Source organism: Chroicocephalus ridibundus, chromosome 1, assembly GCF_963924245.1.
Source record: "Chroicocephalus ridibundus chromosome 1, bChrRid1.1, whole genome shotgun sequence".
Lineage (NCBI taxonomy): Eukaryota > Metazoa > Chordata > Aves > Charadriiformes > Laridae > Chroicocephalus > Chroicocephalus ridibundus.
Genome location: NC_086284.1, coordinates 78,777,903 through 78,791,054, shown reverse-complemented (window position 1 = coordinate 78,791,054; position 13,152 = coordinate 78,777,903). Strand labels below are relative to the sequence as shown.

General features: G+C 38.4%; 1 protein-coding gene across 2 annotated transcripts in view; it reads left to right on the top strand.

Annotated features, from left to right (window-relative positions):
- The window catches only part of PRKX (protein kinase cAMP-dependent X-linked catalytic subunit), a 61,123-nt gene that overhangs the window by 36,762 nt on the left and 11,209 nt on the right, over positions 1-13,152 (top strand). Inside the window, exons 4-5 of one of the 2 annotated variants that reach the window (XM_063341070.1) lie at positions 5,926-6,045; positions 11,543-11,638. In XM_063341070.1, coding sequence (XP_063197140.1) covers positions 5,926-6,045; positions 11,543-11,638 — 216 coding nt within the window. The remainder of the gene's footprint in view (positions 1-5,925; positions 6,046-11,542; positions 11,639-13,152) is intronic. The other variant, XM_063341079.1, reaches the window with a different exon arrangement.

Here is a 13,152-nt window from a genome sequence, read left to right as displayed (position 1 = left end):
GTATAGCATATATGAATTGTGAAAATAAAACATAAAGTATGTATGTTTTTCAAACAGCTATGAGGAATCCTGCCACTTAGGACCAACAAATGTATTCCTAGAGAAGACATGATATATAAAACATGGTCTGCAGGACACCTTCAATACAATTACAAATTCTTAATACATAATACTTCCCATGAATCATAGAATCATAGGGTTGGAAGGGACCTCTGGAGATCATCTAGTCCAACCCCCCGCCACAGGAGGGTCACCTAGAGCAGGTTGCACAGGAACGCATCCAGGCGGGTTTTTAATGTCTCCAGAGACGGAGGCTCCACCACCTCTCTGGGCAGCCTGTTCAGTGCTCTGCCACCCTCAAAGTAAAGAAGTTCCTCCTCATGTTTAGGTGGAACTTCCTATGCTCAAGTTTGTGCCCATTACCTCTTGTCCTGTCGCTGGGCACCACTGAAAAGAGCCTGGCCCCATCCTCCTGACACCCACCCTTTAAGTATTTATAAGTGTTGATAAGATCCCCCCTCAGCCATCTTTTTCCCAGACTGAAGAGACCCAAGTCCCTCGGCCTTTCTTCATAAGAGAGGTGTTCCAGTTCCCTGATCATCTTGGTAGCTCTCTGCTGCGCCCTCTCCAGCAGTTCCCTGTCCTTCTTGAACTGGGGAGCCCAGAACTAGATCCAGGTGCGGCCTCACCAAGGCAGAGTAGAGGGGGAGGATGACCTCCCTCGACCTACTGGCCACCCCCATGCTCTTGATGCACCCCAGGATGCCATTGGCCTTTTTGGCCACAAGGGCACATTGCTGGCTCATGGTCATCCTGTTGTCCACCAGGACTCCCAGGTCTCTTTCCACTGAGCTGCTCTCCAGCAGGTCAGCCCCCAACCTGTCCTGGTGCATGGGGTTATTCCTCTCCAGGTGCAGCACCCTACACTTGCCCGTATTGAATTTCATAAGGTTCCTCTCTGCCCAACTCTCCAGCCTGCCCAGGTCTCTCTGTATGGCGGCACAGCCTTCCGGTGTGTCAGCCACCCCTCCCAGCTTTGTGTCATCAGCAAACTTGCTGAGGGTGCACTCTATCCCCTCATCGAGGTCATTGATGACTATATTGAAGAGGACTGGGCCCAGTACTGACCCCTGGGGAACACCACTCGTCACTGACGTCCAGCTAGACTCTGTGCCCCTAATCACGACCCTCTGAGCTCTGTCTTTCAACTAGTTCTCTATCCACCTTACTGTCCATTCATCAAGCCCACTCTTCCTAAGCTTCCCTATGAGGATGCTGTGGGAGACTGTGTCGAACGCCTTGCTTAAGTCAAGGTAGACCACATCTACTGCCCTCCCCTCATCTATCCATCCAGTCATGCCGTCATAGAAGGCTATCAGATTAGTCAGACATGATTTCCCCTTGGTGAATCCATGTTGAGTACTTCTGATAGCTTTCTTTTCCTCCACATGCCTTGAGATGACACCCAGAATGAGCTGTTCCATCATCTTTCCAGGGATGGCAGTGAGGCTGACTGGCCTGTAGTTCCCCGGCTCCTCCTTCTTGCCTTTTTTGAAGACTGGAGTGACATTGGCTTTCCTCCAGTCCTCAGGCACCTCGCCTATTCTCCAGGACTTTTCAAAGATGATGGAGAGCGGCCCAGCAATGAATTCCGCCAGCTCCCTCAGCACTCTCGGGTGCATCCCATCGGGGCCCATGGACTTGTGAATATCTAATTGATCCCTCACTCGATCCTTCTCAAGCCAGGGGAAGTCTTCTGCTTTCCCTGTTACTTTCTCCGAAATCTGGAACTCCTGAGGGCTCGGCCAAGCAGTAAAAACTGAAGCAAAGAAGGCATTCAGTAACTCCGCCTTCTCCGCATCCTCCGTCACCATGGCTCCTGTTTCATTCAACAGCGGGCCCGCAACTTCCCTGGTCTTCCTTTTGCCTGCAATATACTTGTAGAAGCCCTTCCTGTTGAGCTTGACATCCCTAGCCAGGTTTAATTCCAAGGAGGCCTTGGCTTTCCTTGTTTCATCCCTGCACGCTCTGGCGGCATTCTTGTAATCTTCCCAAGGGGTCAGTCCCTTCTTCCACTTGAGCTTTTTCAGAAGCTCCCTGCTCAACCACACATGAATGTTTCTGTAATTGCTTACTTGAGATTTTTCTGTACGCATTTTCCCTTTTTGCCATTACTGTGTGTGAAAGGTGAAGTGTTCACCACGTCCATCTACAATGAAGCTGCTTTTTAGAGAGAGTGGCTGGCTTGTAGCTCATGTTCCCGCTGTGGGAAGTAGCCTCCTCATTTACCTTCTTATTAGAATGTTTTCTGAAGGGCTAGACTCTTTTTCCTAGAGAAAGAAGTAAGAGAGGAGGTTTTCTTGTCTCCTTCTGTTCCTTGTTGATATGTCCTTCTGTTTATCCTTGTTCCTCCCTTTTAGGTCATAGTGTACTGTTAAAATTCTAAATTTTTCTCCAAAACGTTGTGTCTTTGCCTCACCTGCTGTTTATTTCTTCTCTTTCCCACCTTGGTGTTGCTTAACTGAAGATTTAATAACCTTTTCACTTTCTTCTAAGTACATTCGCATAAAATAGATGTCCCACTACTTTAAAGAAAGGGCAAAGTCAAGAAAAAAGATGGGGTTGTTACCTGAAGGATGTAGAAAGGATTTGCTTTGAACTTTACAGTCATTACATTTTTAGACCTTTCTTTTTCTAGAAAGCTTTTACCACTTTTTGGACATAGTATATCTGTTAAACATGTTTTTGATCTTTCTCACTTTTTTTTTTTTTTGAGAGGGCTGGGGGATAGTGTTAATCCCTGGTTCTTTCACAGAGGCACAAAACTAAAGCTCATAGAATTTTATATATATTTTTTTTAATGCACAGATTTCCCTCAGGATGTTATGAAAGTTTTAGTTAGAATTAGGACTTTCCTGATTTTCTTTTCTTTTTTTTTTTTTTGGAAATGTTATTCACTGTTAATTTTAATTTGTTCAGTTTACATTGCTAAAAAAAAAATAGTTTTAAACTAAAAAAGTCTTCCTAGAAACTTGAGAAGTCATTAACCTTAAAGATATTGGGGATACTTCTGTGCTGTTGATTAAGCAGGATGTGCCTCGTGACTGTTCTGCAGAGTGGATTAAAGAGGAAAAAAAAACAACAAAACAAGACACAGCAAGTCTTGTTTGTAAAGTGTGTTGTTTGTCACATTCTGCAATAATGTTTTGCAGAACAAACTTTTGTGGTCTGGAAACTAAGCAATCTCCATTGAATATAATTATGCAGAAACTTCCAGAAGAGAATACCAAAAAGGACATTGTTATTAATCTCCGGCTCGTATGCGAGAAGCCTCTCAGGGCCTACAGAGGTGGATGCTGAATGATGTAGAACACTAAAATACGTTAACTGTCAAGACTCAACTTCTCCAAATAATACCGTTAACACATCCTGCAAATATTATTTTATAGCTTATCTCTGTGACCAGAGTAGATTCTTTGTTTTATTTTCATGTTTTAAAATTACATGTTCAGCTTTATCAGCTATTGCTTTACCTGTATTTCAGCTTTTATCTTGAAAACCCAGAGCAGTGGGAGTTTTGTAGCAGTTTGAAGGAAACTGTCTGTTCTTATTTTTCTGCTTTATAATTTATCTTCAAAAGTATGATCTGGATTTTCAGATGAATATGCAACAGTCGTGAAATAGTAATGATAAAAATACTTCAGACAATTTCATCTTTTTATAGAATTTACTTGATGTGTTTCCAAAATATTTAATAGTTTGTTTCATGACCAAGAGGAACTACAAGTTGTGGTTTTATGGCACAAATACACAGCTTGACAAAGAATATGAGCTTCCTGCAAGTTTTTGTGTAGTTAGTAAACATACATTTCTTGATTGAAATGTAGAGATGACCTGCTGGTGGTAATAAATTTAATTTCCTAGTGCACCCAGGGGACTTTGTTGGGTTATGTTGGCCTTCCCTTTATTTGTGGTTTTCCTTTTGCTTGAATAAAAAAGATCTGGTTATTAATTGAACATCTGTTTAGTTACATTGTTACCAGAAAATGATGGGGGTCCTGGAAGTCATGGCCAAATGTTAGATTGTTTATTTTTTTCCTATGTAAATTACCTTGCTAAGTAATGACAACCACCAAAGAGTGCATTTTTGCTGAATTTGTGCCTTCATAGCGTTGGCAATTTTGGGGGAGGAAAGGATGAATTTTGTTGGACATTGCCCTGCAAATGGTCTAGCTTGTCTCTTAAATTGAACGTGCCTGCCCTGTCCTCTTTATTTCTACAGCCCTTCTTCCCAAATGCAGTAGAACTGGCAGCTGCTTCGTTTCCAGAGCTGGCTAAGTCAGTATGAATAAAAATCCATACAATGGATTGTAATACAGCTTTGTAAACTTCGGGGAGGGGGGACTATTTTGTTTTAAGAGACAGCAAAGCTTTTCTTATTTACCTAGTCCTAATCCAGGCAACTGCTAGATGGCAGTAGTGTGTAAAGCAGTGCTATAGGTAGGAATTTTCTTGAGTATGCTTAATTTGGAAAATTAGAGTTTGTATTTGCTAGCAATAAAATTATGCCACTATTTTATGATAAAAATTAAAGATGTATTCTTTACACTAGTGAATGCAGTTTCAAGAACCATGGAGCACATGGGTGCATAGTGTGTCTAACACATCTTGACAGTTTAGCTGGAGTAATTTAGGTTTTGACATATTAAAATCAAGATTGAAGAAATTCAACTCTGTGCATCAAAAATTTTCATTTAAAGTCTTGACTGATTGTACAGCCCCTCTTCCTTGTTCTTTTTTTTTTTTTTTTTTTATGAATCAAGGCTAAGGCGTAAAAAAAACCCAATCAAACAGAAGGAAAACAAGAAAATAACACCCAAAGGCTCCATTTAAAATAATTCTCCAATCTCAAAGTGCTCAAAAGTGAGCACGTTTTCAGTTTCATCTTCTAACTTGCTATCAGGGAAGTGTAATTTATTCAGAATGAGAGCACTTTTTTTCTTGTTCCACACATATTTCAATGTAAGTCAAAGGTAGTGAAGCCAGGCAAATTCTATGTGGGTATTTTTGAAAAGAAGAATTTACATTTACGAAAGACATTGTGTCAGAATCATCTTTGTTTCAAATTGTGATTTGGTCTTTGTAAACTTTATCCGCTTAGCTTCAATTTATCTCATGAATTTATAGAACTGGAAATATATATTAAAATTTGGTAGCAATATGACACTTTTGTATCCTGAGCTAATATTAAGAAAATTATGACTAAAAATGACATTAAAATATATCAGAAATAGTATTACATAAATATTTCACACTTGCATAACTACACTTTGCAAATATTTTAAATAATTAAAAATACAAAATGTTTTCCTTTTAATGGATATTGTCAAAGTGATGACAGGTTACATTTCAATACTATTTGAAAAATATTACTTAGATTGCAAAAGGAGCCTTACTTATGTCTGCAGCAATTTACTGATTTAAACTACTACTTTTTTATCTGCCCGTCTTCCCTTTGTTTTTTCTAAATGAAAATTTTTCCTTTTGCTGGAAAAGACCAATAAGCTTGCCTTTTGCTGGGCCTGTCAGGAGTAGTGCGTGAACATCCAGAACTCACAGGGTCTGCAGCTTACAGGCTGAGAACCACTCTTAATAATTTTAAAACCACATATAGCCTAATGGATGGAGTACCATACCAGCAGTTGGAAAACTCAGTGCACAGATATTTCCTGCAGCTGAGAAGTTTCTTAATGTCCATGTAACTTTGGAGAGCATCATCAAAGCAGTCTTTTTAGATTTTGTAGATGTCTTTATTTTTTTTTCTCCCTATGTGTGTGTTTGGATTTTTTGTATTACTGTTATTTTGGTTTCACTTCAGTCTGGTTTTGTTGTTTTGTGGATGTTTTTTTCTTCCTTTCCTCCCAGGACGTGGACGCTCTGTGGCACTCCTGAGTACCTTGCACCAGAAGTTATACAAAGCAAAGGCCATGGAAGAGCTGTGGATTGGTGGGCCCTAGGAATTCTCATATTTGAGATGTTGTCAGGGTAAGTGATAATGATTACTATATCACAGCAATATTATGTAATACAGTAATACAGGATTCTTTACCAGTTTTGTTTATGATATTTGGAATAGCAAATTTGGGCTAAATTTATTATTGGTACACCAGTTTCATTTCTGCCTCTGAAGAAAGGAATTGGGAGCTGTATAAAAGAACATGTATCACTGTTGTTACTGGGATTTTTATTGTGTTGGATTTGTTGGTTTTGTTTCTTGGCGTTTTTTTATGTAAGACTTTCAACAGCTGCTCTTTTCCTTATCTGTTTTGGAAACAGTTTTTGTTGAAGTTTAGATTTTTATACGTAAAATCCTTTATATTTAAAGTGTGAAGAAGAGGACAACCAGTTTTCTTTGCAACTTCTGTAATTAATTTGTAGCATAGTGAAATATTTGCAGTGGGAGCTTTAGTCTGTAGAAATGCACGGTGACAAGTACCGAAGATTTTTATTAGTACAGCTTGGATTACTACTGAGCACTGGTTTTCTTTAAACCAAAGAAAAAAGAACAGGGAAAAGCTTAAAAGGTCTATTTAGAAATCAGTTAGCTGAAACGCTACTTTTGATGTTTTGGAATTTGCTTGATAAGCAGTGTTTAAAAAAGATACAAATTGAAACTGAAGCAAGGCTTACTGGCATTCATATAATTGAGTATTTCTGACTTTAAGTATTAGGTAAAAGTAATTGTCTTAATTTGCGCTGATTTCAAAAAAGAAATACTATTTTATGTAAAATAACTGCTTTCAGGAGAATGTGAAAATCTGCTTGTGTACTGAGCAAGGCATCCCTGTGTTTTTCCTTTTTTTTTTTTTCTTTGTTGTAACTTTTGAAGGTACTTGAGAAAAAAAAAAAGTGGGAATTTTGAAATAAATCAGTTTTACCATGGTTGGTGCAGTAGAACAAACGCTGGTGAAAGCAAGGCTTTCATAGCTTTGGAAGAAATGGCGTATATTTCATCAGTTTCGGTGTCATAGTTGTTAGAACTTTTCGGTACCAGGCCCAGTGCTCTCTGTGCCTCTCGCTCCCTGAGTGCTATCGGTTGCCTCTATGGCCTTTCATTCTGGCCATAGAGAGCCCCGTAGAGTTAAGTTGGAACAAAAACATCCTCGCATGGATTATATTCCTCCTTTTTCTGTATACGGTACTCTCAGCTCAGGGTGACTTTGGTGACCCTTCTGGTGTTTGGACAAGCTTGTCAGATTGTCTGAGCAGATAGTTCCCGTGATGGATGATCACTTCAGAGCTCCAGTCCATCCCATGTTTGCTGTGAAGAAGTTCACCCAGTAGCACCAAAATTTTATCCCAGGATAGAATTGCTGCCCACTGCTTGCTTTCACAATTTCCTGAAGGCTCGCATATGCATTTACTTTGAATCTCAAGGCAATTTCTGGACAGAAAAAGCATAAAAATGTACTAGTAGTTCCCTACTGACCGGGGCAGGCTTGTCTGACTGGTCTAATAAAAAGTCATTTTTTATGTAGGTTGATCTGTGCAGAGGCCAGGCTTCACCTTTCTGCCAGTGCACCCTGTAAGGCTGAGCAGCCCAAGTTGGTCACGGGAGTCCTCCTCAGAAGGATGAAAGGAGCAAGAGATTCCCAGCAGCCTGTTGCCACTAGTCTTAGTCCTAGACAGCAGGAAGACTGTAGATAAAAGTGTTTGGTGCTGTAACATGAGCGCAGGTGCTGCAGTCTCCCAGCTGTAGTCTGAGTGATTTACTGTCCTGCCACGCGTTTCGGTAGGACCACTCTCTTTGGTCTGTGTGGTCTCAGTGTTAAGTGGATACTGGGCGGTTTTCCTTTCCGCGCTTTAGAGATGTTGATAGGATTCTCTCTGCTAAAGCAATAATAGAAACATGGTTTCCAACGTTAGCATAATGACTACAGGTGACAGTCAAGCCAGATCTCATCTCTCTGTAGTCAATGAGACCTCAAGACTGCAGGACACTGAAGTATGACTGCTCTATATTCGACTGAAGTATGACTGGTATACTTCATAAAAAAAGGGAGCAGCTGCAATCATTTCTGCGTAGGATCTTCTATGTCCTGACACTCTGGCTCAAGTGATGAGACCTGGATTCCCCCAAGCTTAATATAAACACTGTGGCTATAGAGAATCTTAGCCAATAGAGATAAATTACACATTTCTAAAAGGCAACTGAGATCTTACATAGGCTGATTGACAGAGCAGCTGTCTCCTGCAAGTGATTTTGTAAGGTTTTTTTGTTACAGTATTTGTGTAGATAGGCTCTTCATAATGCTTGGGTACTTCTTTTTATTACATAGTGTCTGGGTGTGTCTGTTTTTTATATCCCTATCCAAAGCCAGGACAAAGACTCCACCCAAGTTTATTTGGTTGATTGCCTTTTTTTTTTTTTTTTGTTGGGAGGTTTTGGGGTGTCGTGGCTTTTGGGGTTTTTTGTTTGGTTGGTTTTTTGGGAGAGGGGTAGATATTACTTGCTTAGGATTTTTAAGATTCTGAGGTTTTGGGGGCTGAAGGGGGGCGGGAATTGTGGCTAGTGTGTGTTTTCTTTAGGAAGGGCAGGTTGTCACATAGGGCATATGCGTTTGGCATTCTGTTAGCTTTTCACTGTTGTTGGCAGTAGCGTTTTAAGACACTTTTCCTCACCATCTCAGGCTGTGGATTGGTATTTGCTATCAAGGCTATTTAATGCAAAAACAGTCCTAGGTAACTTTATTCCTTGAAATTCAAAGAAGATTTAAGAACTATGAAAATTATTTGAAGGTGAACTAAACATGACTTCAAGACTAAGTTATGGTCTGCAAGTAAATAACTTCAGACATTTGGTAGTTATTTCCTGAAGTTTCTCTCTCTGAACCCCAAAAGCAATTGAAAAGAATTGGTAGATGTGTGCATAAGGAAATGATCTCTCTAAAAACAAACAAACAAAACCACACTTTCCTGTTCTGCAGTGTCTTATTTCTCTAACTTAATCTCTAGAGGCCCGTGGAATTCTAGTTTTCCGCATACTAGGTTTAAGGAAAGGTCCCATTTAGTTTCAAGATAGTAAAATAGAGGAAGGGGAAAGAGCAAGGAGAACCAGAGGTGAGAAAAAGTCTTTACAGAATAGATCAGTCATACCAACTTCATAGAGTTAATCTAAGCAAACTAAACAAACTGTCAATAGAAAGAGGTGGAAGACCTATTTATTTTGAGTAAATGTGTTCTGTTACAGTCTACGTTAGAGGGAAATATACTTGTTGTTTAATGTTAGATATGTTAGGTCATCAGATGTGTAGCTAATTAAATTTTCTCATTTAATGAGGGGTTTGTGTTTTTTGTTTTTGCTTTGGTGGTCTTATGTGATGTGGTGGTCTTAGGTAGCTAAAGGTTGCTTGTCGACAGTTTCATGTTCTCAGACCTGTCTGTTTTCCCTTGAGGTTTTACAACTTATCTTCTTCAGTGCTAAAACTATCTGTTATCTTTGAGACCAACGTTAGTGCCATTGTTATGCATCAGTTAGCAAAAGGAATGGTTTGCAGCTGTTGTCCCATGTACAGCGATTTTATTATTTTTTTTAAGCTTCAGTTGGTGGTAAAAAGGCAGCTGTTTGTATTTGTGTTATGGTGTGAAGACAGTCTGAAACTCAGGGTTTTTTTTGTTGATTTATTAGGTAGCTTCCAGCACAATACTTGCATTGTTTTGTCTAAAATCTGTGCTGTGTTGCAGACTGACATTTGCAAGCAGTATCAAAGTCAAGTTATTTGGTTTGTTCGTAAGAAACCTATGTAATCTTCCAAAGCTGTTCTCATTTTGCATACAGTTCAAGTGTACTTTAAGCAGTATTGCCATTAAATTATTATATAGCCAAGTGTGATTTAAATTTCCCTCAAGAATTGTAGGCATAATAATTTCAGATTTTCAAAGTCAGAAAGCAAAGAGCAATTTAAACATACGTAAAAATGTGAAAACATACATACCTCTTATTCCTCTTGATTTCACACCTTAATAGTGTACAGAATGTTTGGAGATGGAGGGGAAAAAACCCTTGCATTTCATATCAGTCTGCTTACTGCAGCTGGCACCTTTGTAATACATAGTTACAAAGTCTCATTCTAATTGCCTTATGCATTCATAGGTGCTAATATCTAATTAAAAATACAAAATTGGAAATTGAATGTACTGTTTGTCAACTTGCTTGGAGAACGTGAAGGACATAATGTTGCCTGACTGAAAAATAAATTTTATAGGATAGTCTCTCTGTTGTGGGAAAAATTTATGCATGTTAAATGTCGAAGACATTTTCCTTGTTCTTTAGTGTCAAAGCAGGAATTTATAAACATACAATTTTTTTTTTTCCTGAGATTCTTATATTTTCCAGTTTCTTTCTAACTGATACTACTCAGTTTTTCATAATGAAACTACTCTGGCGTTCTGAACAAGAGCAACAAATTTTCTTCAGACTTTCCTTAGCCAGATAGTTTTGTCAGGCTTTTCTGTGTTTGAAGTATTACTTTTTTTACTTTATGCATACAGACAGCTTTACTTACCTATTCTGATGGAATTTGGTTTTGTCTGTGGTCAAATTTTACCATATTTCAAAGGACATACTAATGTGCTTGACCATCAGCTGAGTGATGAAGAAATTAGTACACCTGAAAACACTTACGTAATGGAAATAATGTATAGTACTTGTTAAGAAATAAGCTAGTTTGGGTATCATAAAATTAAGGAAAGAATATGAAATGAAGAAACATTGTTTTCACCCTTGTTTGTGCTACCAGTGATATCCAAAGCCACCACCACTGTATTTGTGTGTGTACGCAAGCAGTTAAGTTCTCTTAGAAAGTAATTATAGAACGTTAGGGACATGCAAAAATACTTTAAGCATTGGACTGCAATAGTGGTTGGACATTATTAATATGGTTGATATTCAAAATAAGTGCTCTAACTGTCCAACACAGAAAGGCAGCTGCACTTTGAGGGAATTGCAAGTTCTGAACAGTTTATCTCTTTCAAACCTTCTCTAACAAAACATATATTTGAATTCAAGACGTACAATAAATAATGAAATGGACAGTCTATTCATATGAAGGTCCTTTACGCTTGAGGTAGAAACTGGTGAATAAGGATATGCTTGCAGTTACAGGAGAAGATCAAAAGTGGTAATGCTGTTTTGGAAAGAATAGCCTTGGGTTTTTTAGATACAGGCAAAGCATTTTTTACTTTAACGCTGAAAATTTGTTACATAGTTGATATCTTTACTGTATTAATGTAACAAAACTCTCTCTTGTAATACTTCAATTTTAATTCTGTATTCAATGCTTTGTGTACAAAAATGTTTTCAGTTTTGCAGTAGCAGCCTTAACTTAAGTTATTCTTCAAGTTAGTGTTTGATTGATGGTGCCCTACCAAAAAGAACTATATAATCAATGCTTTCTGAGGGGAATTACTGTAGCATAAAACTGTTGATAAGATTTTTAGAAATTCTTTTTCTAACCTCTAAAAATTTGCTGTATTAAAATAGGTTTCCTCCATTTTTTGATGACAATCCATTTGGTATATATCAGAAGATTCTTGCTGGCAAAATAGATTTCCCGAGGCATTTGGATTTATATGTGAAGTAAGTCCATGATTCCCAACACTGTCTTTTATAGTCTAAAAACCTCCTGAGCACTGTTTCTAAAGGATCTTCACAGAAGACCAGATGACAGATTCTGCTTTTCTAAAACACGATGTTGGAGAATATTTTAGGTTACGTTTACTCTTACAGTCCAAGTAAAATTATGTGTTTGGTAGACTTCAAGCTGGAGATTCAGTTCTAAGATAGTATCCGCCTCTCTTACTTTTCTGCTCTTTTACTTTACTTTTCTTTTTTTGGAACATTAAATGCTTTCCCACCTTGTACAAAGCTCATTGGTTGGTGCCTGGAAGAAAGCAAAGAGAAGAAATATGAAGAGATAATTTAATATGAGTACAAATTAGAAGAGCAGGAAGCAAACACTAAACTGTTCCTTTGTATGCATACGCACCAGTTAAATGACTCTCGACATAACTACTTGAATGAACTCTCTGATACTTCAGAAGTTCCAGTGTAAAATCAACTTCCACTTCTGATAGTAGGGCCACAGTTCAATATGCAGTCTTATATATGTATGTGTGGGTTTTATTCATAGTATTTTGCAATTGTTACAGGTATGTTGCAGATTAAATGCTTTTTTCCCTATTTAAAAATTCCATGATTGAAATAATTGTTAGTAAACATTAGAACAGAGGAAGTGCAATTTTAAACATGAAGTTTCTTCTCAGAAGCAGAGATGAGTGAGTGAGGACAGGAAGTTTTTCTTACATTTCCAGGATAATTATTCAGGTTGTTTTGAAGAAGTAACCTTGGAGATGGCAATTGCTTACTGTCACCACTAGGCAAATAGATAAAATGTTATACAACAAATCTTATGAAATCTGTCCAACTTTCTGTGAACTTTTATGAATTCTCTTGCAGAAAATAATCATTTGGGGAGGACTTTTTAAGCCTCCATTGAACCATCACGTGCACTGAATCACGCATGTCTACCTCACCTTAGGCTGATTACTGTCTCATATTTGTGTCTGTTCTCAACAGTTTTCCCTTACTGTCTCGATGCTGTTTCCAATTTAGTGTAGTCTTATTGTCTGAGCTTCCTAACCCAGTCTGTCTTAGGAAGAAAACTGAGTGTATCACATAGTATCATGTGCACTAAAGTACAAGAGCGTGACCAGAAGATGAACAGCTCAAATTAAGTTATTATCACTAGCAACTTGTCTAACATGGTGAAAGCGTTTAAAAGTAGAGATGCTGTTAACTTCTGTTTGTGCTTGACGTTCACAAACCAATGCTAATTTCTACTATCCAGAAGACACTTAAAATTTCCTAGTTATGGTAGTAAGCATGCATATGCAGATTTTGCACTTCAGTCTAGACATGTCTGCCAGTGAATTGTATGATACCTTCTAGATGTTCCCTGTCTCTTACTGTGCTGTGCAACTGCAGTGTGTCTTGTCTAAGCGCTGTTGCTCTGGCCTGAGTTAGCATCTCTTCTCATTGCTCTCTACTGTGTCCCTTTTGTTAGGCGCCTTGCAATTTGATCAGATGTTTTT